Here is a 23416-nt window from a genome sequence, read left to right as displayed (position 1 = left end):
TTTCTACTACATTCCTTCTACTGAGCAGCATCAAAGGAAGTCCTAATTAAAATTTTTTGTTCCCTTTGTGCTTCCAGCATCTCACAGATGAAATGTAAAGCAGAATGGATCCAGCACTGACTGAGCTGTGTCTGTTATGCATGATTATTGCTAGCAGTTTTGACTGGGTGATTCAATCTTGTTTTTCAAAATATTGCTTTCTCTGTATGTGATCTCAGTAACTCAGATCAGATAAAAATTCCACCGGTAAAATGATTTTAGTGATAGAATGAAACTTGCAAACTCAATAATTTTCCTTTGACAACAGATTCATTTAGATAACAACGACAGTGATGTAAAAGGAATATTTTTTTATTGCATATGACATGTATTTGTGTTTGATTTGGAGAAAGAAAAAAAAAGAGCTGTAATGTTTGGGTGGTTTTTTTTTGTTTTTTGAGATCTCTCATTACTTGAAAGATTTCTTATGTTTCTTCTGGCATTCAGAATTCGAAGTTCTCCAATGTTAATCCCAAAACTGTGCAAAATTATGAATACAAACTTCTGGCTATATATGTATACACATATTTAATTTGGATTAGATTTTCTAAATCAAAAATGGCATAAATACAGGACGATGAGTGTTAAAGGAGAAGAGTGAGCTTTTTCCAGCACAGAAATACAGATGTTCCACATGAAGAGGACTGCCAGTTCTTCTCAATAATGTTGTTTTTACGTATTCCTATTGATTCATGATAATGTCATCCTCTCTTTTGTCTGTTACAGTTGCAAGCAGGTCTCCAGAACATACTGAAGTTAAAACATCAATCTCGCTTTCAAACTTACATTTAATCACATTTAACCATATTTAACTTTGCCTGTTTTCTAAATGCCTTTTAAGATGGAGATATGAAAGTGAATCAAGGTGCGTCACTGCTTAATTTCAAACTAGGTGATCATAATTACAAATGGATTTTTATTACTGGCTTCCTCTAGTTGGTGGTTCTTAATATTATGATTGTGGGAAATGATGATTTTATTCAGATCCCACACATCTTTTTAAGTGGCAAAATTGCATATGTTGTTTCGTTTTTTCCCCAGGATGGAATTCTTTATTGTTGTTATTGCTAAACAATGTTGGTTTCCAGAATGCTTTAGAAGTCAAAATATAGTCCCATACTTCATCTTGCAATATCTTGTATTAAATAAAGCCTTGATTATTTCTTTTATCATAGCTTCTAATGAAATACATCCACTTCCTTCTGGAACCAGAATCTTTGATGCTCCAAAAAGTCCATTGACAGAACTTGGTAATTATTTTGTTTGTAAATTTGAGCAAACTTCTAAAATTATCTGAATTACCTATTTTTTTTAATTTGTTTTTAACACTTCAACTGCAATAATATTTTGTATGTAAATTATTGCACCCATTAGTTTTTTCCCAAAATTTGCAGGTCACATCTTTCATTCTTAGTCTATTTTTGTTTTATTATAGTGACAGGTTGCTCTGAATTCATGCTTCTTAAAGAATGAAAGGATATATGAGCTACCTTTTATAACTTTTATTTATGGTATGATGATGGCAACTTATGCCTCGTTGAAATATAAATCAACAACTGAACAAATACTTACATCATAGTATCGCTCAAAGATAATCAAAAGAAAAAAAAAAAAGATACGGTCACCTAACCAATTGGAGAAGTTGTCACAGCTTAGGAAATTAAAACAAAGCTGTAGGCAGGTCAGGGAGAGTTTGGGTAGAGCAAACCTGACTAGTCTTAGTCCTGAACTCAGTATAAAGCTTATAGCCTGCTACTAACAGTGGCAGTGCCATATTGCAGGGCTGCACAGTTACACCCATGCCATTACAAATTGTGATTTTCTTTTCATTAGTTAACAGAAGTGACCTAGAGTCAGTGTATTTTACTAAGCTTTGCATGAGAATTTATCATGTAATGGTGCTGATTTAATTAGACAATGTACTTAATGTACTGCCAAATTTTAAAATCATTTCCCGGAAGAGCTTGTAATTTCTTGAAGTGCTTATTTGAACCAAGCAGTACAATTTGAATGATCTTGAGAATTTGCTGTTGATTTGTTGCAATATTTGACAGCTCTTTTCCAAATATGCTTGAGGGGATAGAGATTCGTATTTATTTTCACTGTATTGAAGTAAGTTTGGTTAAATGTAGTTAGAGGTAGCATTAAAAGTAAAAAGTCCCTTGAGCATTTTACAAACAAGTTCAACAGAAGTGTAGTTGTTTAAAGCCTGAAGATTATAATGGATAGAAAATATTTTTGCTTACTAGAAAATAATCTAATCCTATGTTTCTGTCAGTAGTAGAGGCAAAATGATAACAGTTGAACCAAAATACGAGTTAAATTCAAGTTCTGATGTCTTCCATTTCTACCACGTAGCAAAACATGAGATTTAATTATGTGAGGTTGGACGCTGACATTGGATCATGTGGAGCATCTGTGCTCCCAGTGAAGTCAGTGCTGAACTCAGCGGTACTCTGTGAGAGTGACTGCAGGAGTCATTTGCAGGAAATTTCTCTGCACTGTGCCTCAGCATGTTGTGATCAACTCAGGTCATGAAATCTGGGGAAAAAAAAAGAAAATGTAGTTATTGAAGCTAAAGTGCATGACCTGTATTCTGTCATAGTTCCTCAGAAGACGTTTTCCTTTATTTTTCTATCGAGATTGTACCAAAGGGAGACATCTCCCACTATTTTATAAAAATTCTGTGTGGTCAGTGTATTTTGAATTCAAACATTTCTGAAAAGATAGCTTTGTTAACATAGCCCCACTCTTCTGATGCCTTTGGGAGATCTCTCATAGCTCTTACTATATGTAAAAGTATCAAAGGAAGCTTTTGTTGGCCAAAGTTGTGAATCATAAGGCTTGTTTGTATTGTTTTCTGCTCTATCGAAATCAGTACATAGTAACCAGGAATAATATTTATTAATGTGATCTGTTTGTTAAAGGTAAATGAGAAAGCAGATTCAATATATGAAACAAAAGTCTGTCCTTTTTTGGTCATAAATTCATATTGTCTGCATTTAGACTGAGCCCTATACCTTTTTATTTGAATATTTTTCTCAATCTCAGAGATTAGCTTTAAAATCTTGGTGTAGCTACTTTTAAAAAAAATCGTACTGTTAAGGAGCAATTAAAAATGTGGATGGAATTTTTTTCTTTCATACACATTATAACCTAAGTAAGCATTAGTGACAATTGCAGCTTTTTTTTTAATGGGAAAGAAGTGTTATTAGGGACTTGTACACATGGTTTAAAAGGATCTGTTTCTTATTTCTTACCATAAAACTCACACGATGGAAGCTCACTCATGTTAGCCTTTAGGTAAGAATACCCAATTCCAACTTGATTCCTTGTTTCCATTAAAGCACACAAGCTCTCTTGAAATCACCTATACTTCTAAGTGAAATAACGTTAAGGTCTTGTAGTACTATTCATTAATCCAACAAATTAAAGATCCTGTTTTCTCCCTTTCATGGTTATTTCACTGACTTCATCTTTCTTACTTCTTTCATCATTTCCAATTACACCTTTCTTTGAAATAGTTCTGTGTAATATAATAGGAACTAGTTGATACACACTTGCAAATGCTACCTCAAGTGTGTTTGTTTGGGTTGTATAAAAACCTGATTGGATTTATGCCAAAGTTTGCATACAGTAAAAAACAACTGTGAGAACAAAAATTCAATCTAAATAAGAACTTAATACTTACAGATAAAATTAATTTTCATGCCATTTACAAGGCGACTATTTGCCTGCATATCTTATTTTTTTTCATGTTTGCTCTTAGCTACTCAGAGTCCAACCTTGAAATCTGTATCTCTACCTTCAGCAGATACCACAGAGATGGAGATAGGTAATCTGTGGATTATTTCCATACTTTTCCATTATATTTATATCAATTAGATCTGCAAATGGTAATTTTAAGATCTGCGTTAGAATCTTGGCTACCAACATTCACATCAAGCTGCTTTTGTCTGTGTAATCATCTGAAAAAGACATTTGTTACTGGCTTAAAAACTGACCACGTAAAGACAATGTTGTCAAATCTTATTCTTTCCTCACTTCTTATTGTAAAGCTGCATCTCATATCTACAAAATTTAACAAGGTAAAATTTCATTCTTTTGTGCATGTGGAACTCTAATTGCAAGGTCTGAAGACTGTATTGTGAGCCATCATCTCCTGTTGTCATTACACAGTTGTCTTACACCTCACTTTTTGTCTGTAATGCTTTGCATTGTCATCATCTGGAATTTCATAGCCTTCACAAAACTGTCTTATGCTAACTCATTAAGTCACAGGTCTCAGCAGTTTAAGCTCAGATTCTTTTTTCAGCTTTTGATGAAACGCAGCCTATTTCGTCAAGATCCAAAACATCTGGTACCACAGAAGTCCAACCCACAAAACCTGGTAATGATTTCTCATCAGATTAATTCTCTTGACAGTTAGGAATTTTCAGAGAGGACATACTGCCTCTCATTAAACAGTTTGTTCAGTTTGACATAATGAAGAATAACTACAGATATGGAAGTGCTATACTGAATTACAGGTTTCTTTATGAACTTTTATATGAAATTGTAATTGAACTACTGGTTTGTGGATGAGTTTTGTTGTTTATTTGATTGGTTATTTTGAAAGCATAAGCCTTCCTTTAGCCTTCATATATGAATATAGACGTGCCAATTCCTAAACACCCAGATCTCAAAACTGGAACTATAAAAACATGTTACTGAAAACTGAGACGTTCATTGAATTATAGAATGCCTTGGGTTGGAAAGGACCATAAAGATCATCTAGCTCCAAGCCCCTGCCCTGGGCAGGGCTGCCACCTAGCAGCTCAGGTTGCCCAGGGCCCCATCCAGCCTGGCTTTAAATGGTTCCAGGGATGGAGTATCCACAGCTTCTCTGGGCAGCCTGTGTCAGGATCTCACTATACTCTGAGTAAATTGGCTACTTGATGTATGGAAAATATCTCCAAATATACTACCCCTATTTTAAAGATGAGGAAATTTGGGTGTAAGAGTAAGATTTTTTTTATGTGGGGCCGCTGCCAGTTATCCAAAAGAAACAAATGTATAAAGAGTCAGCTGGAAAGATTTCACTTCACTAACATGCCAACAGTGTAATGCCAGATGCATATGTTTTTGGATGAAATCCATTACAAAACGGAAGATCACCTGGAAATGTCAGCCATTCACATGCCTGACAAAAGACAGTTCCTATGTTTCCTTCTTGCTTTGTCATCTTTTCTTTCTCCTTCTCCAGTTTCAGCACCAGGACATCCTCCTGCTTGATCCTTGAAATTCTAGACAAAGATTCCATACAGTACCAATCTTCTAATTTTTATTCGTAATTTGTCCTCTTTCTTCTTCTCCATATAAGCTCAGAACTTCTTGTGTGATTCTGATGACAGTTTGGTCATCAGTAGCATTATACATCTGTGCATTAATAATAACAATTTTGGAAATAAATATGATTGCTTTTAAGTCACAATTGATTATAATACATTTAAGTCTATCTTTTGGAGGACTTACTGTGTTAAATACTAGCTAAAAGTTTCTTCAGCTCATAAAAGATGGTGCTGCTGCAGATGGTTCTTGTGATTTTAAAATAATGCAACATGATTTGTGTTTTTATTTTCCAGTTTCCCATGGCTTTCTTCATATTACTTCTACTCCTCATACTTTTACAGCTTCAGAAATGACAGATGCTGGTAAATTACAGTAATATTATTTTAGAAGCATAATCTTTTTTATGTATTTTTTGTGCTGAAAGTTTACTACCATTAGTGGTTTCAGACAATTATTCTATATTGCCTGCATTGGATGTTGCAGTATGTGTTAGTTCTTCAGTGTCATAACAGTGTCATATTTCCTGGGGCCAAACACAACCCAGATGAAAAGCAAGACTGCAACTAGCACACAGCTGAATAGGGCAGTATTGATCTAATAAATTCATTAAGAGAAGATGTAAATTTTGCAAAGTGGAAGATTGTTACTGTCAAGATATACTTTCTGATGATAAATCTGTTTTCTTTGTCACTTTTTTTCTGTCAGTGTACATTTTCCAGTACAAATTTTGCTGTGATTTTTCCTGTATGTTGACTTAAAAACAGCAAATACACATTTCAGTCCAGACCTTTCTAATTTAGCTATACTGTGGACTAAAGCTGTAGGGATGGATTGTTTTACTTTCCTGGAGCTTTTGGTATGTGATGATGCTTGGTATTTTTAGGCTTTGTTTGAACATGAGCATGTATATGCATGAGAAGTGAAAGCAATGAGAAAGAGATAGAAGGAAGTAAGGGGAAAGGAAGCAGTTCATTGCTGCAAATTTACAGTAATAAAGCTGTAGTTTAAGTTCTTTGCTGTATAATAAACTGGATTCTGGCACTGCAGTACAGTTTTTAGAAGTTCAGACTTCGTGCAAAATATTATAAAGCCTCCTCATCCCAGGTAATGATTTTAAATCAAATTAGTTAATTATTTTATAAGGAGCAGGAGCGCACAAGTTGAGTTGAACAAAATTTGAGAAACTGCATAGCGATAAGTGGCTTAATGAAGTGGAGTAGAGAAACTTTTATCTCCTACAGTTATTTTCCCAGAGTTTATGAAGATTTCTTACCTTCATGGAAAGATCTGGTATAAATTGTGGGCCCATTTTTTTTCAGATGCTATTTAAGGCAAAGCTACACATAGATTTATAGATAGATAGATAGATTTTCAGCTCCTCTGTAGATATTCTCACATATAATAAAATAAGAAAATGCATTCAGCCATATTGTTAAGGTATTTAAAATACTCAGACTAAAACAAGGTACATTTAAAAACAAAACAAAACAAAAAAAACAACACATTTCGACTTCTACAAAGCAGTGGAAGTTGAAATTCCTCTCTTTTCTTCATTTCTACCCCCTTAATTTATTTACATGCAACTCTTTCTCAGATGCATTTGCATTTTTTCCCTGCAGCTGGATTTACTGCTGATTTGGAGATAACCATGCCTGTAATTACCACAGAACCGCCTTTATTAGAAACAGCACTGGGTAAAATTGATAAGTTGACTTGCTTTAGTTTTAATGTCTTACTTTCCATTTTTATCCTTACTGCTGTTTTTGGAACATTTCCCTTGCTTTAGTTGTCACTGTCCCAGTAATTCATACCATTTATTGCTGCAGTTAACCAGATTCGCATCTGCACTTGTCATTCATCTTTATAGATGGGGGATAGAGTCCTTGGGATGGGTATAATTGGTTGATTTTGGTTTTTTCATTATTGAGGTTGCCAGCTGTGGGCCTGCTTTTCTCAATGTTGCTTTTTTTTCCCTATGCTAAGAGCACTTAACTGTAGAAGGTAATGAGGGGCTTAACATACGTTCCTGTGTAATATTTCCTTGAAAAGGTTATTTTGATTGGCTTTATATTAGCTGGCACACTGTCTGCCTTCTGGATCAAAAGGTGTTATCTTACCACCTGCAAACCTTAATACATGTTTTAAGACTCTTAAACAATAATAAGAATTCTTGCTAAAATGAATAAGTGATATTTTTCTGCACTGGCATGCTCACGAACCAACAGTTCATGAGACATTCTCATTCCTGGCTAGCTTGCAAGCAGATTTCTTCCTGCTTTTATTTTAGCATTGTAAATTTTGTCTGCTGAGTCATGTCCTATATGTAGTAGCTCTGAGGTAAATAAACCTATTAACAGACAATTACCTTTTCAGATTTAGATGAAAGTAAGCCTCCTCCTTCAAGATCCAAAACATCTGGCATGCCAGAAATGCTTCCAATCTCAGCTGATAATGATATCACTCTTCAATGTACTTCTCCTGACTTCTAGGCAGTCTTTCAAAAGTCATAGCAATGTTTTGTTAGAGGGTTGATTCTGCTTTGCCATTTTAACTGAGGAATGCACACTTTCCCATGTAACTGGGAGTGTTTTGAGATCTGTTGTATCTGCTGGAATTTTTCAGGAATTCATAGTGGAATATTAAAGTGATATAAAAGTAAATTTTTAAAATGTTTTTAAACAAGTAGCAAGACTGTGTCCTCCATTTTTCTGTAAAGGATTTTATAACCATGTCTGTTAATTCAAATGGTTAAATACATTTTGGCATGTCAAATCTACTCCTTTTGTATATTGCAACATACTTGTCCATTGGTAGAAAAAGCTTTAGCTACTCTTAATATCCCAAAAGGTTTAAAACCATGGGAAAAAAAACATTTACTGATTTGATTAGTGGCTCATTGAACATTGCTAGAATTTTATGCAGAAGGGACCTGAATTCAATTTTTCAATTCCTAAGGCCTAGGAATGTCTAAATGTCCCAGAGAAGTCATTATTACCAGCAATTTCTTCAGGTTTCTGCAGGCTTGACAACAGTCTTACCTATCTTAGAAATCGAATAAGGCCAACAATGTAGCAAAGAGGTGCAATACACAGAGACTAGATTTTCTACCGCATTACATATTTTTATGTATTTTCTCTTTCCAAAATTAGAAGGAGAGTTACAGTACAAGCAATTCAGTTTACTTAAGTCAATTTTTCTTCAGTGAGCTGTCAGATGACAGCCCATACAATTACAGGTGGATGAAAAATGTCCATAGAACTCTACAGAAAAATGGCCATTGATCACTTGTTTGCTGGCATCTCTCTGCTGAGACATTGAGGAAGCATTAATAGAGCTCGGAGCTTAAGGTTATTGAACAGCAGAATTAAGACTTTGGAAGATTCTAGAGAAAAGTATGATCTGATTTCAAGTAGGTAATATTAATTGTGTCAGTGATTCGGCCAGTCCTTTATTTATAGTAAAAAGGAGACAAATATATTGTTAAGCTTCTCAGCCCCTACAAGTCTGTTTTCTGCTAGATATGCCTAGTTCACTAAAATGTTAACTGTTTCCAATCTGTATTAACACAGTAGGGCTACCCTGATTTAAAAGTGAAATAATACTGTAATGAGTGCGCCTGTTAATGTAAAATAGCAGAATGTAATATGCCCTTCATATACTGAAAACTCCATACTGGCACTGCTTTGAAGAAAATTGCTCATCCCTAGAATCTGAAGGCAGTTCTCTGGTTTGATCTTAGCTACTGAGAGGCCAAAGCTGAAGCCTACTTCTCCATATGTTGCAATCCAAGGAAGAGTGGAGGGTAAATACGATTTTTGCTTTTTGATTTTTCTTTTCCCCTTCCATCACTTCACATCATTTTCATCTGCTTTGAGCAACGCCAAGATTTATTATTGTACCCTGTCTTGCAGAAACGCTAGCTACGTGATTCTGTTGTTTAAACCCATACTTTTCCCATCACCTGGAAACCATTTTTCTGCGGGGACATTTGGCAAAAAGAATCCGTCACGCCATGCCTTCCTTCTCTGTGTGTCTCTCCATGCGTTTTTTTGTTTGTTTGTTTGTTTGTTTTTTGGTTGTTGTTGTTCTGAAACTTCTTTCTAGAGTGCAGTTTTCCAATATGGCAGAAGCATACCTTTACTACTTCACAGGTGTTGCTAACGACATGGGATAGGTGTCCCAGAACTTCCTTTCGGGACACCAGTTATTCTTTTTCCTTGTTTGTTTCAGTAGCTTGAGCGCTTGAGTTCTAGTTGGATGAGGAGGCGTGTTACTCATTGGCTTAGAGATTAACGCAAAGGGAGAACTGGGATTCTCAGGTGTAACGGGGAACGGTGAGGCCTTCTATGTGCCTGTTTGGGGAAGACTGTGTAGGTATCTCAAGATCATTTCCCCGTCTGATTGTAGCAACCCAGAGAAGGGGCCCGGACTTCACCTCAACTGCTTCACCGAAAGCCACAAGGACTATGAAGGGTAAATAACCTGCAGTTCCCTTCCTGCTCTGAGTATTTGTGCAGTGCTTTTTTTTCTACAGACATGAGCCCGTTCAGATGCTTAATGTCCCGAAAAGGGGACCTGTGATGCTGTGGGTCTCTTATGACTCTTGCCTAGACATTGCTCCATTTATGATCTTTCTGATCCCTTCTGGGAGGTTGCCTACCCTACAGGCCTCATGCATTCTTAGCTTTACTCTGTTCTCTTGGGCATACGTGTACCCTTTGGACGATAGGGTCGTGTCATGTGGGGGGAAGTAATGCTGTAATGTGCGTAATGGAAGCCTGCTTTGAGCCGGGCTAGGTCTGCCTGTGTATAGCTGCATCTTGATATCACTCATGTGACTACAGCCAGTGTGAGGAGCTGGTTTCTGAGAAGGTGATTTCTGTGTTTGATCTTAGCTACCCGGAGACCAAGGCTGAAATCCACCACTCCTTCCTCCCTGACGACCCAACAAACTGTGATTGGTAACTAGCAAACATCCTTCTTTTTCTCTTTTCTCTTGCTTCTCTCGCTCCCATTTACACTTCATGCCCAACACACCCAGCATCATTCTCATCTTTCTTGGAGAGTCTGAAGATCTGTTGGTGAGGCTTGGCTTGCAGAAACACCCGCCACACTCTCGTTAAGCAGTTGCACTGTTTGAACTCATGCTTTATCCATTGCTTGCCAGCTCTATCTGTGGGGACCGAATGACAGCTTCTTCAGAGGGTGTATTATTGTTCCTTGCCTTCGGTCCCATTTCACTGTTCCCTTTCATCCTGGGAACAAACCTTCCCTGTTGAGCTGCACCCAAATGCGACATTGCTGCTCAGAAACCAATTCCTTCTACGTGCATCCAGAAGTGCAGTTCTGCTGTCCTTTGGTGTTTCCTTTTCCAAGAGTGCAGCTGTCAGGTTCTTCACCATTGACTTTCCAGGTGGTCAGCTGTCGGCTGTGCATGCAGAGATGCTGTCACCTCCTGGAAAGGAATGCTCTGCTTTCCTGCCGCTGTTGAGGTTCGCACTAGGACTTGAAACATGCTGCCTCTTCTCACCTTTTGGTGAAGCACAGCATGTGTGCCTTCAGGCTTTTGAGAGACCTGATGGTGACGCTGGCCTTGTCTGTTCATGGTTCTTGCCAGTCTGGTAATGGTGCAAAATGAAATTTTTTTCCCCAGATGTTGTTGTGCTTTTAGGGAACTTATTTTTCTTGAGCCTACTTTGAGTGGCACATCCATGTGGAGGTGAAACTGCCGTAAGTGAAAATTGGTGTTTGTTGAAGGCGTTGGCTGTGACACTTGGTGACAGTGTGGGAATAGCTTGTGGTGGTAGATTCTATAGTATTGTCAGGTGGGCATGTGACCTGGCAGTATTCTTGACCCACAGTGTAATGAAGCATTTTGTAAGCAGTGTGTGAATCCTAGAAATTTGAAATTGAGTGTAAGATAAAGGTATTTGAAATCGTAAAATGTATATGTTTGTCTCTGCTGACAGTATTTGTTTCTCTGCCTTGTGATACTGCCTAGATCTTTTTTTTACATTATTTTCTCCTTTTTATATATCAGTGTTCTTTTAGTTTCTTGTCATCAGTAAATTTAGAAAAGCCTTCGTTTTTATGTGTTACAGAACTCATACTGAACACAAACATGATGCAGCTGTGTTAATACTCCATGGGTGGCACTGTCAGTTATCCTGCCTCTGCATTAATGCAATGTTTTTATTTCCTTTTCAAGTTGAGAACTGTATTCTATCCAAGGTCATTTCAGTCACATAAAGCTATCTTCATTAGATGGAAAAATTTCAACATCTAATCAGGTGTGGCTTTATTGCTCTCTGTGGTGTGTTTTGTCAGAACTACCACAGCATTGTCCGTCAGTGTAAAGAATCAGACAGTTTAGGTTTCTTGTTACTTGTTATTTAACTTGAAGAGGTCATGAGTTTTCCTAGCAACAGGAGCACCTACTTTTCAGTTTTTCATATACCGCTATGCATAGAATTAGTCTGTCCATGCTTCTTTCATGCTGGCTGCGTAATATTTCCTACAGAAAACGAGATTATAATCTCATTTTTTTCATCTATTTTTTCATTAAAATGTAGTCACAACAATTTAAATATGTTCTTAAGCCATTTTCCACCAAAGAATGATCTTTTTTAGTATTTATATTAAATTATCTTTATGGCAGCTGGGTGAAAATACAATACCTGGCTTGGTTATGAATTTAACCATCAGCAAGAAGGGTAATCCTACCTTTGATATCTTGTCTTCTAGAAAAACTTGCTTCAGTGTCCTTTCTCATTTGATGTTAGCTATCCAGAAACCAACTACAGAATTTTTTCTTTTGCCCTTCATGACAAATGCAGGGACAATGCTGGCTAAATAAGATAGATTCAATAATTATTTACGTTACTTTGGCATCAGTCAGAGACTTACTTAAGCTTACTGGCCAAATTTCTGCAGCAAGCTTTTTATTAAATCTTTTATATCAACTTCTGTTAACTTCCCATACCATTGTTACAAATGTATACAGTCATATATTTGCCAACAATTTCTTTAAATTTTTTAAGATACTGCTCTGATTATATAGATTTTAGAAATGAGAAGAGAAATTGTAGGATAAAATTTTTAATCACATGGCAACTATATAGTTGTATGACCCAAGTCCTTTTATTAAAAAAATGTGTCATACCTTAACTATTCTGAAGACTATCTGCTGTCTAGCCTGCTTTCTACATCATCATGAACTGCTCACTGCTAGTCAGGCAATGTAAAACTGTCTAGTTTTGTGAGCTTACCTCACTCCACGCCTATATCCTCTTTTCAGCTTATGATGAAATGTAGTCCACTTTCTCAAGATTTCAAACATCTGAAAAAAATAGTAACCTCAAAGTGCCATCAGCCTTATTTGATTATATGTCTTGAAAACTTAGGTAGACATTTTATAAAAAACTGTATTCATGTTTTACTATTCCATTACTTTATAAAGAGAATATTAAAGACAAATCAATACAGCTTTCTACTAGGGAAAGTTGTAGTGGACCTAATGATGTAGACAAGAAACGAAATTAATTTTATAGAACAGCACTAGATTTCATTATGTTGTTTCACAGAAAAATTTTCACAAACCAGGCTGCATAGTGTAGATGAACATAGAGAAAACAATCATGTGGAATGATAGTGGTTTTAAATGGTTGTCAAATAAGAAAGATATGTTTAAGTGTATTTCATGGGAGAAAGACCTAAGCCCAATATTAGTCAATTATTTTCTTAATGATACAGCTGACAAAATGGAATCAATAATTGTTTGGCTGGTAAATGACACCAAGTTGGGAGACATGGGAGGGGAGGATATGTTTCCTCAATGACAATGATTTGCCATATGCAGTACTAATCAATTGTATAATTGCATGATGGCAAACCACAATTATTCAGGAAAGGATCTTTTCATTTCTGTTAATCAAAAATGTGACTGTGCCAAAAAGAGAAACGCTAGAAAAATTTTCACAGTAGAACAACAAACTACGAGGTACAAGTAGACAAGTACATTTCTGTGCTTCAAAAAATCATGGCGTATACCCATTAGAGTGGTACAGAAGATACCAGCAAAAGTGAATAAAAGTCTGGAGGATGCAGCAAATAAGTGAAGATAGAGTGAATTCTGGTTGCTTAGTTTGCTTGAATGAAAAAGGCATCAACATGCAGACATATCTCAGATTTATTTGTGTTTTTCCTCTGTAGTTGTTAATAGTGCTGAATTGGAAATATTTGTTCATCCAAATTCCATAATATCACATTTGTTGCAAACAACAGTTGGTAATGGTGATATAGTCCCTTTTCTTCTTTAATCACTATTTGATTTGTCAGATTTTTTTTTTTTTTACAAAATCTGACATACTGGATGTCTCTACTGCCCCCAGTTATGCTGGATGTTTTTGATTCTGTGATGCTATTTTAGGTTGATATTACATGCTTGTATTGGGCAGTGAAGCTGGAATGCATTTAAAAATGCAGGCTAACAGGATTTAATGTGCATATTGTGTCTGCTTTGGTGTACAAACAAAAATAGTTCTTGTATTTACTCCACCTCTTTGCCTAGAGGATGTTTACAGGTTTTTCACTGGGCCAGTTGTGTAGGATTTCCAACTTGTGTGCTTGAAATGATGTTTTTAGGTGGAATTTAGCCGTGATTCATCATTTTATGCCTAATTCCTAATGTGAAATTTTAAAATCATATGCAAACAGCTGGCTTTGTAGTAAGTGCATCAAAATTAGACACTCTGTATAAAAATAAATAAATAAATACAAAGAACAGAGTAGGCTAGCACAAATACTGCTTAATAATGTGTATACAAGAAGCCTTAAGGAAATGCGGACTTTTGGCTTTGCTGACATGAGGCCAAGGACTTCTTCATTTGAAGACTAACCTCACTTAAGTTTTCAAGATTGTTTTCATATTTGATCTTAGCTACCCAGGGGACCAGTCCTGAGATTCACATCTCTTCTCTCCATGGAAACCAGAGAGCATGTGATATGTAAATACTATGTAATTCTGTTAACTTCTCTATCCCTTTTCATCACGTGAACAATACTAGATTCAAACACATTGCTTTGAAGGCTACTTGATGTGATGCTATTTTTTTTTCCCCCAACTCATCCATTTCAGTGCAGTCAATTTTATTGCAGAGAATACTTTCTCAAGTCCATTCAGAAGTATTCCACCAAGCATGAGATGCTGAACTGATGCTACTTTATTTCATGCTAGCTTCATTATTTGTGTAGCACTTTATTTCACAGCTATCTTTAAGGCTGCTGGTACCTTGCTTGATCACATCAGTGTTGTCTAGAACTGCTCAACAACTGCTCTGAAGTCCTCTGAAGTCATTTTAATTCTAGATTTTCTTTCAGCGTTTGATGGCAAGCAGCCTGTTTCTCCAATATATGAAACATCTACCATCCAAGAAATGCTGTCATCTGTACCTGGTAATACTTGAACGTATGATTTTTAAATAGATTTTTAAATAGAAATTATGAGAGGTACTTTATCGTACTTCTGGTATATTATAAGTTAACATGAATTAGAATAACTGCAGAACCATATATTTAATTTGTTCTCTGTTAGATAGCAGCCTAACTTAGGAAATTTCGTATGATGCTGCAAAATAATAAGTATATTGCTTTGGTCTACATTTGAACTATATTTACAAGTCTGCATTGTTGTGCTTGATGATAATAGGCTTTGGCATGTCTTGTTACATACAGTAGCATTCTCTTTTTCATATGCAATACTGCAAGTGTGTTATAGTGTAAGTTAATATAAATTATGTCAAAATCAATTATCAAAACTGTTATAATGGTTGAAAGGGTTGATTAAGTCCTGTAGAAATAATAGGATCAATAGCAAGCTGACAGTGATTTGAGCAACATAGCATCATGCATGTTGTTTGTGTCAGCTAGATTAATGTAAACTGTTTACATGTTTAGTAAGTTTTGGCCAATGTAACCTGTTCCCTTAATCCAGTATTCTTTGTTTGATAAAAGTGTTACTAAATCTGCAATACATTGATAGTACAATACAGCATGAAATGAAGCAAATGAGTCTTTACTGATGATGATACTGACCTGAAAATATAAGAAAAGGTACCCTAAATAAGTTCGTGCAATTATCCATTTCACATGGAGATGAATAAATGTGCAGAGTTCCATAGAGTGGAGAACAGATCCTTAAATTCTTTCATTCAAATATCTTCAAAGCACTGATCTAAGCTAGACATTTTGCTTTACTGCTAGTAAGTGAGATAGCATAGGCCTAAAGCTAACAGAAATTAAAACATACTTATCAAATTGTTGCATTGCTTGAGTACAACTTTTTGAGCAACTGCATAGCACTGTAATTTAAAAAAGTATGTGTAACAGCTTGATATCAAGCTGTCACTTCTGTGGTGGATATGGTGTTGTCAAACTCTCTTAAAATCTGTTATACCACATTCCAATAAAATTAAACTGGTTAAGTAACTTACTCTTATTAATCTACAATAATTGATCTGAAGTACAGGTATTTTTCCTGTTCTTCCTTGCCAGGACTTATTCCTTAGAATTCCTTTTCTACCTTTTTCAGAAAATAAATTAAAGCTTATGAATATCTTGCAGAACAAATTGGAACAAATGCAATTGTATCAGTGCTTGAGTTTCTGCTTGTTTTAGTGTATCTATATGAAAAAATTTTCATTTCCTTTCAGTAATGACAATCCCTTCCAAAGTCCATTTCACACTGTTGCCAGAACTCTCTTGTATGTGGACTAAATGTGCATTTTTTAGGAAACTTTTAGCAGCTGTTCAGTTGCCTATAATTACAAGCTAATAGCAAAGGTTGTAGATTTAAACTGATCAAGAATTTTTACAATCAAGAATTGAAGATCACTTAAGTTTTATGCACTTATTCTTTGAAGATATTAATATTCATCACTTACCATGACTTTCATACTGAGCAATAACTTATGCTATACTTCCTAAGCAGAAAGTTTAAGCAGTCATTGTTTATATATTGACTGAGTAACACATCCAAGTTCCACTCTTTTATTTTGTACGTTTGTCTATAAAGAAAATTGCACCGTGTTTTTTTCTAAACCAGATGGTAGGTAGGTTTCCAGCGCTTAAAATGTCTACGAAAGTGGATAAAATCATGTCTGGCCTAGTCTGACATTCATCATTTTAATAAAACATGAACATTTCTCTGTGAAGTCTCCAATTTCAAGGAGAGTTTAAAATGTGATTAACTATGATAGTAATGATTTGAGATTATAACAGTTAGCATATACAGTTGTTTGTATTTGAAGTAATCTCATTAAGACCTAAGTAACCTAATTATTTTTTTTTCTTTTTTATTCTCAGACATACAGTTTATTAGACACAATGTTGAGATTTGTAAGAGTGATTGGGAATAAAGAAGTATAATTTATTGTAAATATTAAATACTGGTAATTTCCAAAACATGACACTGTATTTGATGCAGGCAGAAATTTGAAATTCTGGCTACGTATTAATTGATGAAATCTTAGTTTATAGTTTGATTATTTATTTGACAGTAGAAAACAATATTAGGGGAAAAAAAACACACAAATAAAATGCCGGTTTATTTGACTGTGATTAAAATGATGTATTCCTATGTGTAAAGGAATAATTTAGCATTTCAAGACAATTTCCATCTCTGACCTTAGCTTTCCCAAGATCAGACCTGGATTCAACCTCTTTTCCTTCTCTGGAAACTACAAGAACTGTGATGGGTAAATACAGATTCCATTAAAATATCTATCCTTTTCACAAAAGATAAATATGAAGAACATAATTTTAATTTTTTGCAAAACTTCTCATCCTTAATGCTTATGGCACTGCCAATTGTGTCAGTGATTTGGCCAGTCCTTTATTTATAATAAAAAGGAGACAAATATATTGTTAAGCTTCTCAGTTCTTCTAAGTAACCTTCTGCTAGATATGCCTAGTTCACTAGAATGTTAACTGTTTCCAATCTGTATTAACACAGTAGGGCTACCCTGATTTAAAAGTGAAATAATACTGTAATGAGTGCGCCTGTTAATGTAAAATAGCAGAATGTAATATGCCCTTCATATACTGAAAACTCCATACTGGCACTGCTTTGAAGAAAATTGCTCATCCCTAGAATCTGAAGGCAGTTCTCTGGTTTGATCTTAGCTACTGAGAGGCCAAAGCTGAAGCCTACTTCTCCATATGTTGCAATCCAAGGAAGAGTGGAGGGTAAATACGATTTTTGCTTTTTGATTTTTCTTTTCCCCTTCCATCACTTCACATCATTTTCATCTGCTTTGAGCAACGCCAAGATTTATTATTGTACCCTGTCTTGCAGAAACGCTAGCTACATGATTCTGTTGTTTAAACCCATACTTTTCCCATCACCTGGAAACCATTTTTCTGCGGGGACATTTGGCAAAAAGAATCCGTCACGCCATGCCTTCCTTCTCTATGTGTCTCTCCATGGTTTTTTTGTTTGTTTGTTTGTTTGTTTTTTGGTTGTTGTTGTTCTGAAACTTCTTTCTAGAGTGCAGTTTTCCAATATGGCAGAAGCATACCTTTACTACTTCACAGGTGTTGCTAACGACATGGGATAGGTGTCCCAGAACTTCCTTTCGGGACACCAGTTATTCTTTTTCCTTGTTTGTTTCAGTAGCTTGAGCGCTTGAGTTCTAGTTGGATGAGGAGGCGTGTTACTCATTGGCTTAGAGATTAACGCAAAGGGAGAACTGGGATTCTCAGGTGTAACGGGGAACGGTGAGGCCTTCTATGTGCCTGTTTGGGGAAGACTGTGTAGGTATCTCAAGATCATTTCCCCGTCTGATTGTAGCAACCCAGAGAAGGGGCCCGGACTTCACCTCAACTGCTTCACCGAAAGCCACAAGGACTATGAAGGGTAAATAACCTGCAGTTCCCTTCCTGCTCTGAGTATTTGTGCAGTGCTTTTTTTTCTACAGACATGAGCCCGTTCAGATGCTTAATGTCCCGAAAAGGGGACCTGTGATGCTGTGGGTCTCTTATGACTCTTGCCTAGACATTGCTCCATTTATGATCTTTCTGATCCCTTCTGGGAGGTTGCCTACCCTACAGGCCTCATGCATTCTTAGCTTTACTCTGTTCTCTTGGGCATACGTGTACCCTTTGGACGATAGGGTCGAGTCATGTGGGGGGAAGTAATGCTGTAATGTGTGTAATGGAAGCCTGCTTTGAGCCGGGCTAGATCTGCCTGTGTATAGCTGCATCTTGATATCACTCATGTGACTACAGCCAGTGTGAGGAGCTGGTTTCTGAGAAGGTGATTTCTGTGTTTGATCTTAGCTACCCGGAGACCAAGGCTGAAATCCACCACTCCTTCCTCCCTGACGACCCAACAAACTGTGACTGGTAACTAGCAAACATCCTTCTTTTTCTCTTTTCTCTTGCTTCTCTCGCTCCCATTTACACTTCATGCCCAACACACCCAGCATCATTCTCATCTTTCTTGGAGAGTCTGAAGATCTGTTGGTGAGGCTTGGCTTGCAGAAACACCCGCCACACTCTCGTTAAGCAGTTGCACTGTTTGAACTCATGCTTTATCCATTGCTTGCCAGCTCTATCTGTGGGGACCGAATGACAGCTTCTTCAGAGGGTGTATTATTGTTCCTTGCCTTTGGTCCCATTTCACTGTTCCCTTTCATCCTGGGAACAACCTTCCCTGTTGAGCTGCACCCAAATGCGACATCGCTGCTCAGAAACCAATTCCTTCTGCGTGCATCCAGAAGTGCAGTTCTGCTGTCCTTTGGTGTTTCCTTTTCCAAGGGTGCAGCTGTCAGGTTCTTCACCATTGACTTTCCAGGTGGTCAGCTGTCGGCTGTGCATGCAGAGATGCTGTCACCTCCTGGAAAGGAATGCTCTGCTTTCCTGCCGCTGTTGAGTGTCTCACTAGGACTTGAAACATGCTGCCTCTTCTCACCTTTTGGTGAAGCACAGCATGTGTGCCTTCAGGCTTTTGAGAGACCTGATGGTGACGCTGGCCTTGTCTGTTCATGGTTCTTGCCAGTCTGGTAATGGTGCAAAATGAAATTTTTTTCCCCAGATGTTGTTGTGCTTTTAGGGAACTTATTTTTCTTGAGCCTACTTTGAGTGGCACATCCATGTGGAGGTGAAACTGCCGTAAGTGAAAATTGGTGTTTGTTGAAGGCGTTGGCTGTGACACTTGGTGACAGTGTGGGAATAGCTTGTGCTGGCAGATTCTATCGTATTGTCAAGGTTAGAGATCTGGGCATGTGACCTGGCAGTATCCTGTCCCATGGGGTTATTAAGTATTTTATAAGCAGATTCCGATTTGAAGACGTATACAGGTTGATAGAGTATGGAACATTAAAATTTCTGCACCAGTACATTGCACACTAATAGTAGGTTTCTAGATATTCTGGCTCTTTTTTTTTTTTTTTTTTTTTTTTTTTTTTCTCACTCTTAAAGGTTAGAAGTTAATCCTGAAATGGTTGGGGTTTTTTTGGTAGTGTAGAAATCTTTTTTTTCATGCCTACTACCAAGAGGCTCATGCTTGCAACTGAGAAACTCACCTCATCTTGTTTCTGGTCTTTCTTTTCACTGTGTTAAATGCTATGAAGAGCTTTTAGATAGACTTAGATAAAATAATCTTGACTAATAAGCAAATAATTAAAAATGCCTAAAGCTTAATAATAATATTACATTTTTCTTTCAAGTTTATTAGGTACCTTAGAGCATCTTTATTATATTCTCTGATAGATGCATATTCATATCTTCTCCACTATTTTTTATGTCATTATATTGTCTCTTTCTTATAGTTTAGTTATTTTTTCAAATTTATTTTGTATGTTTGTCCCAGTGCTTGTGTATGTACACAGAGTATGTACACAGATTATAGAGAATTAAAGCTCACTGAGAGAATCTTGATAGAAAACAAGGCACTCAAATTAAGTCCTATTTAATTTTTATTATTTTATGTTTATCTTTTTGTGTGTGTGTGTGTGTGTGTGTGCGTGCTTTGTGCTTACAGCTCATTTGTTAGAAAAAAAAATAACTATATTTTCTGAGTTGCATTCAGTCATGTTGACCATGCTGCATAAGATAATAATAGCTTTGGTTTGCTGCCACCTCAGTTGTCACTTTATCTACTAACTTCAGTTCCCACTTTAAATCAAGACTGCTCCATTTTCAAGGTAAGGAATGCTTGCTGTGGGTGGACATCTGCATTGCAAACTAGGTAAAAGAGAAAAATCTACATATAGAAAAAATAACTATACGTAATATTACCTTGTTTGTTTGTTTTAATAGCTTTCAGTGATATTCAGCCTGTTCTTTCAAGCGCTCTGACACCTAGTATGACTGAAATAGCTGATACTGAACCAGGTACAAGAAACACTGTCTAATTCTTATTAATCAGAGCTCAGACCACGATCTAAAACTCACTGAAATGACTGTACTACTAGTCGTCATTTGGATTAGACCTCTGACAGTTGAAAATTTTAGTTTAGATTGCTGTTTAGTTGTTGACATTGTTGCTTTCTCACACTTAGGATACTTATGGCAATTCATAGTCTCCTGATGTGCCTTCAGTATTTTGAAAAATATGCCAAATTTATGAGAAAACAGTTTTTATTGTCCAGTACAGCTGATATAAATACTGTGATGTATGCTATAGGCTGTCTTCTACTGCTGACGTCTTGCTGAGAATATTAAGGAGAGTGTCTTTTTAATGACATGAAATTGGGTAACAGTCATGGACACTTAGTGCTTTTGGACTGAAATCATAGTTGGATCAGTTGTCAGCTCTCAAGTCCAATTCTGTATAGTTCAAATGTCTTGACTGATTGATTGTTCAACATGTCCTCTTCAGTAAATTGCTACAATTTACATCATACATCTTCCTTATGTATTGGACCAAAACTCAAAATGTGCAAATGCTCAACTTCAAAATCTTACTTGACAGTGATTAAGACCCATACCAGCTGCAGTAAAGGCAGAAAGAAAAGAACATCCAGAATTTCTGCATGTCACTAATACAATGATTTATAGTCACTGAAGCTTTGTGAAGTTCAAAAGACTGAATTTCTCTCTAATATGTACTGAACCGATAAACTGATAAAAAATGTCCAAGCATTAGTGAAATGTTTATGTTACTCTTATAAAAACAAATTTGGTTTTGCTTAAGAAGCAACAGTTTCTTCCATTAGCTCTTTACTGTCTTATGACTGTCACCATTTCTTCCAACAGCAACAAGTGAATCCATTCTGGAATCTTTCACACCTAAAACTTCTCGTCCTTTTCAATGGCCAAGGGTAACATTAGGTAATGTTGTTTTCACCCAGTGAAAAATTTTTGAGCCCATTCATCGCATATGAACGCATTTCTTCCAGCGTATCATTTCACATGCATAAAATTATTGTTTTTCCTGGTTATAGTCTTGTTCTGCCATTGCCATTAGACTGATTCCTTCTGATATATTTCTGTATGGGGACATAGTTCAGAGCAGTTTTACTGTCCATGGAGCAGTAAAAGTTGCCTCTCAGTAACTTGCATGAAAAAGTCCATCATCCTTTTCTCAGTAAGTTTTATCTTTTTCCATCACGCATACGCATGTTCTGTCTTTCTCTCTGATCTGCAGAGCTTTCATAGAGAAATTTCAGTTGATTTGAAGACATACATTTCTAGTATTTAAATATCATTTCCATTCTGCACTTCAAACTCTAATTTCATCAGATGGCTTTGATATTCAATGCTGAGTTATCTTTTTTTCAGTGTAAATTTGTGGCATGTGCTGTTTGTTGTGAGAAACTCTTGTTAAACTGTGGTTGCAAACTGAGCTCTTTCTTTCAGCTCCTAAAGAAATACCACTTACTCCTAAACTGAAACCGTCTGCTATCCCAGAAGTACAGCATGTGGTAACTGGTAACTGTGCACACCATTATTATAAGTTGATATACAGAAGCATGTTAGCTAAAAATATTTCAGCCAGACTTCCTAAAATGGACAGAAGCTATGCAGTACACGAACATCTTGTGTAATTAATCATTCTGAAATTAATCATTTGATGTTGCGTAACAAAAGAAATGAGGGTTAAGCTCATCAGTTTGTTACTGATGGGTCCAGTGACAGAAATATAAATATGGCCTCTGGTTTTGTAATGTAATTTAAATGAATGGTGGGGAAAAAACTTCTACTATTCTGTTATCTCTTTTGCCAATTGCCATCTCCCACTTCCATGCAGACATATAGCAAAGATTACATCTTTGCTAATTACAACAGTTTGTTGACTTGGACTAAAGTACTTCTCATGTGATTGTTAAGATCTTCCTCAAGGAACTCACTGAAAGGAACTGTAACTTCAAGGGAAGTAGGAGAGCTACCTCAAAATAGAAGGGGAAATGTTTATATATGTGTGAGAAGATCATTCTTTGGCCATAGGGGCATTATTATAGTGTGGTATCCTTTTTCCATTTCTGCTATTTGAAAAAAATATATATCCCTGTAGTCATTTTCTTCTGATTTGGGGTTAAGGGATATGAGCTTTCCTTCTTGAGTATTTCAGGTACTGGGCCAATAAATACTATGGTGTGCAGTACTAGAGCTTTACAGTGTCTCTGTTCTTGTACAAAAACAGGCAAAACACTAAAAGGCAGGAGTTGCCTTTGCATGCCTTAACTTCTAGTTCTGACTTAAGATTTTCAGCAAGATTTTGGCATTTAGAAGTTGCTTCTTCCGTATAGATTTTCTGGTATATTTTATGGAACAAGATCTTTTCTTCAGTCACAGCCTTCATCTGTTCTTCCTTACTTTTCTCCCATAGCTTTTAAAGTAATGTTTTTTTATTCAAGCAAGCAATGGGTTAAAAATACCCTGACCACCCCAGCACAAGTATGGGAAAGGAGCCTCAAAAGCAGATTATTACACAAAACCATAAGCATACAGGGTGTAGTTTCATAGGAAACCAAACTAAAAGGAGCGTAGGATGTTATACATAAGATCAGGACTCATGCATGCTTATCAGGTCTATTAAAATAAT

At 36.3% G+C, this 23416-nt stretch overlaps 1 protein-coding gene across 28 annotated transcripts in view; it reads left to right on the top strand.

The window, feature by feature from the left end:
* The window catches only part of ABI3BP (ABI family member 3 binding protein), a 131164-nt gene that overhangs the window by 54387 nt on the left and 53361 nt on the right, over window positions 1-23416 (top strand). For 7 of the 28 annotated variants that reach the window (XM_010720294.4, XM_010720238.4, XM_010720225.4 and 4 more), the window contains 16 exons: window positions 1215-1289; window positions 3809-3874; window positions 4355-4429; window positions 5664-5732; window positions 6990-7064; window positions 9110-9172; window positions 9778-9843; window positions 10266-10331; window positions 14749-14823; window positions 17058-17123; window positions 17551-17613; window positions 18218-18283; window positions 18706-18771; window positions 20689-20763; window positions 21628-21702; window positions 22231-22302. In XM_010720294.4, coding sequence (XP_010718596.2) covers window positions 1215-1289; window positions 3809-3874; window positions 4355-4429; window positions 5664-5732; window positions 6990-7064; window positions 9110-9172; window positions 9778-9843; window positions 10266-10331; window positions 14749-14823; window positions 17058-17123; window positions 17551-17613; window positions 18218-18283; window positions 18706-18771; window positions 20689-20763; window positions 21628-21702; window positions 22231-22302 — 1113 coding nt within the window. The remainder of the gene's footprint in view (window positions 1-1214; window positions 1290-3808; window positions 3875-4354; window positions 4430-5663; window positions 5733-6989; window positions 7065-9109; window positions 9173-9777; window positions 9844-10265; window positions 10332-14748; window positions 14824-17057; window positions 17124-17550; window positions 17614-18217; window positions 18284-18705; window positions 18772-20688; window positions 20764-21627; window positions 21703-22230; window positions 22303-23416) is intronic. The other 21 variants (XM_085238609.1, XM_085238625.1, XM_085238616.1 and 18 more) reach the window with 14 other exon arrangements.

Source organism: Meleagris gallopavo, chromosome 1 (assembly GCF_905368555.1).
Source record: "Meleagris gallopavo chromosome 1, MGAL_WU_HG_1.1, whole genome shotgun sequence".
NCBI classification, from domain to species: Eukaryota; Metazoa; Chordata; class Aves; order Galliformes; family Phasianidae; genus Meleagris; species Meleagris gallopavo.
The sequence above is the reverse complement of the archived record's forward strand: the minus strand, read 5'-3'. Positions and strand labels throughout refer to the sequence as shown.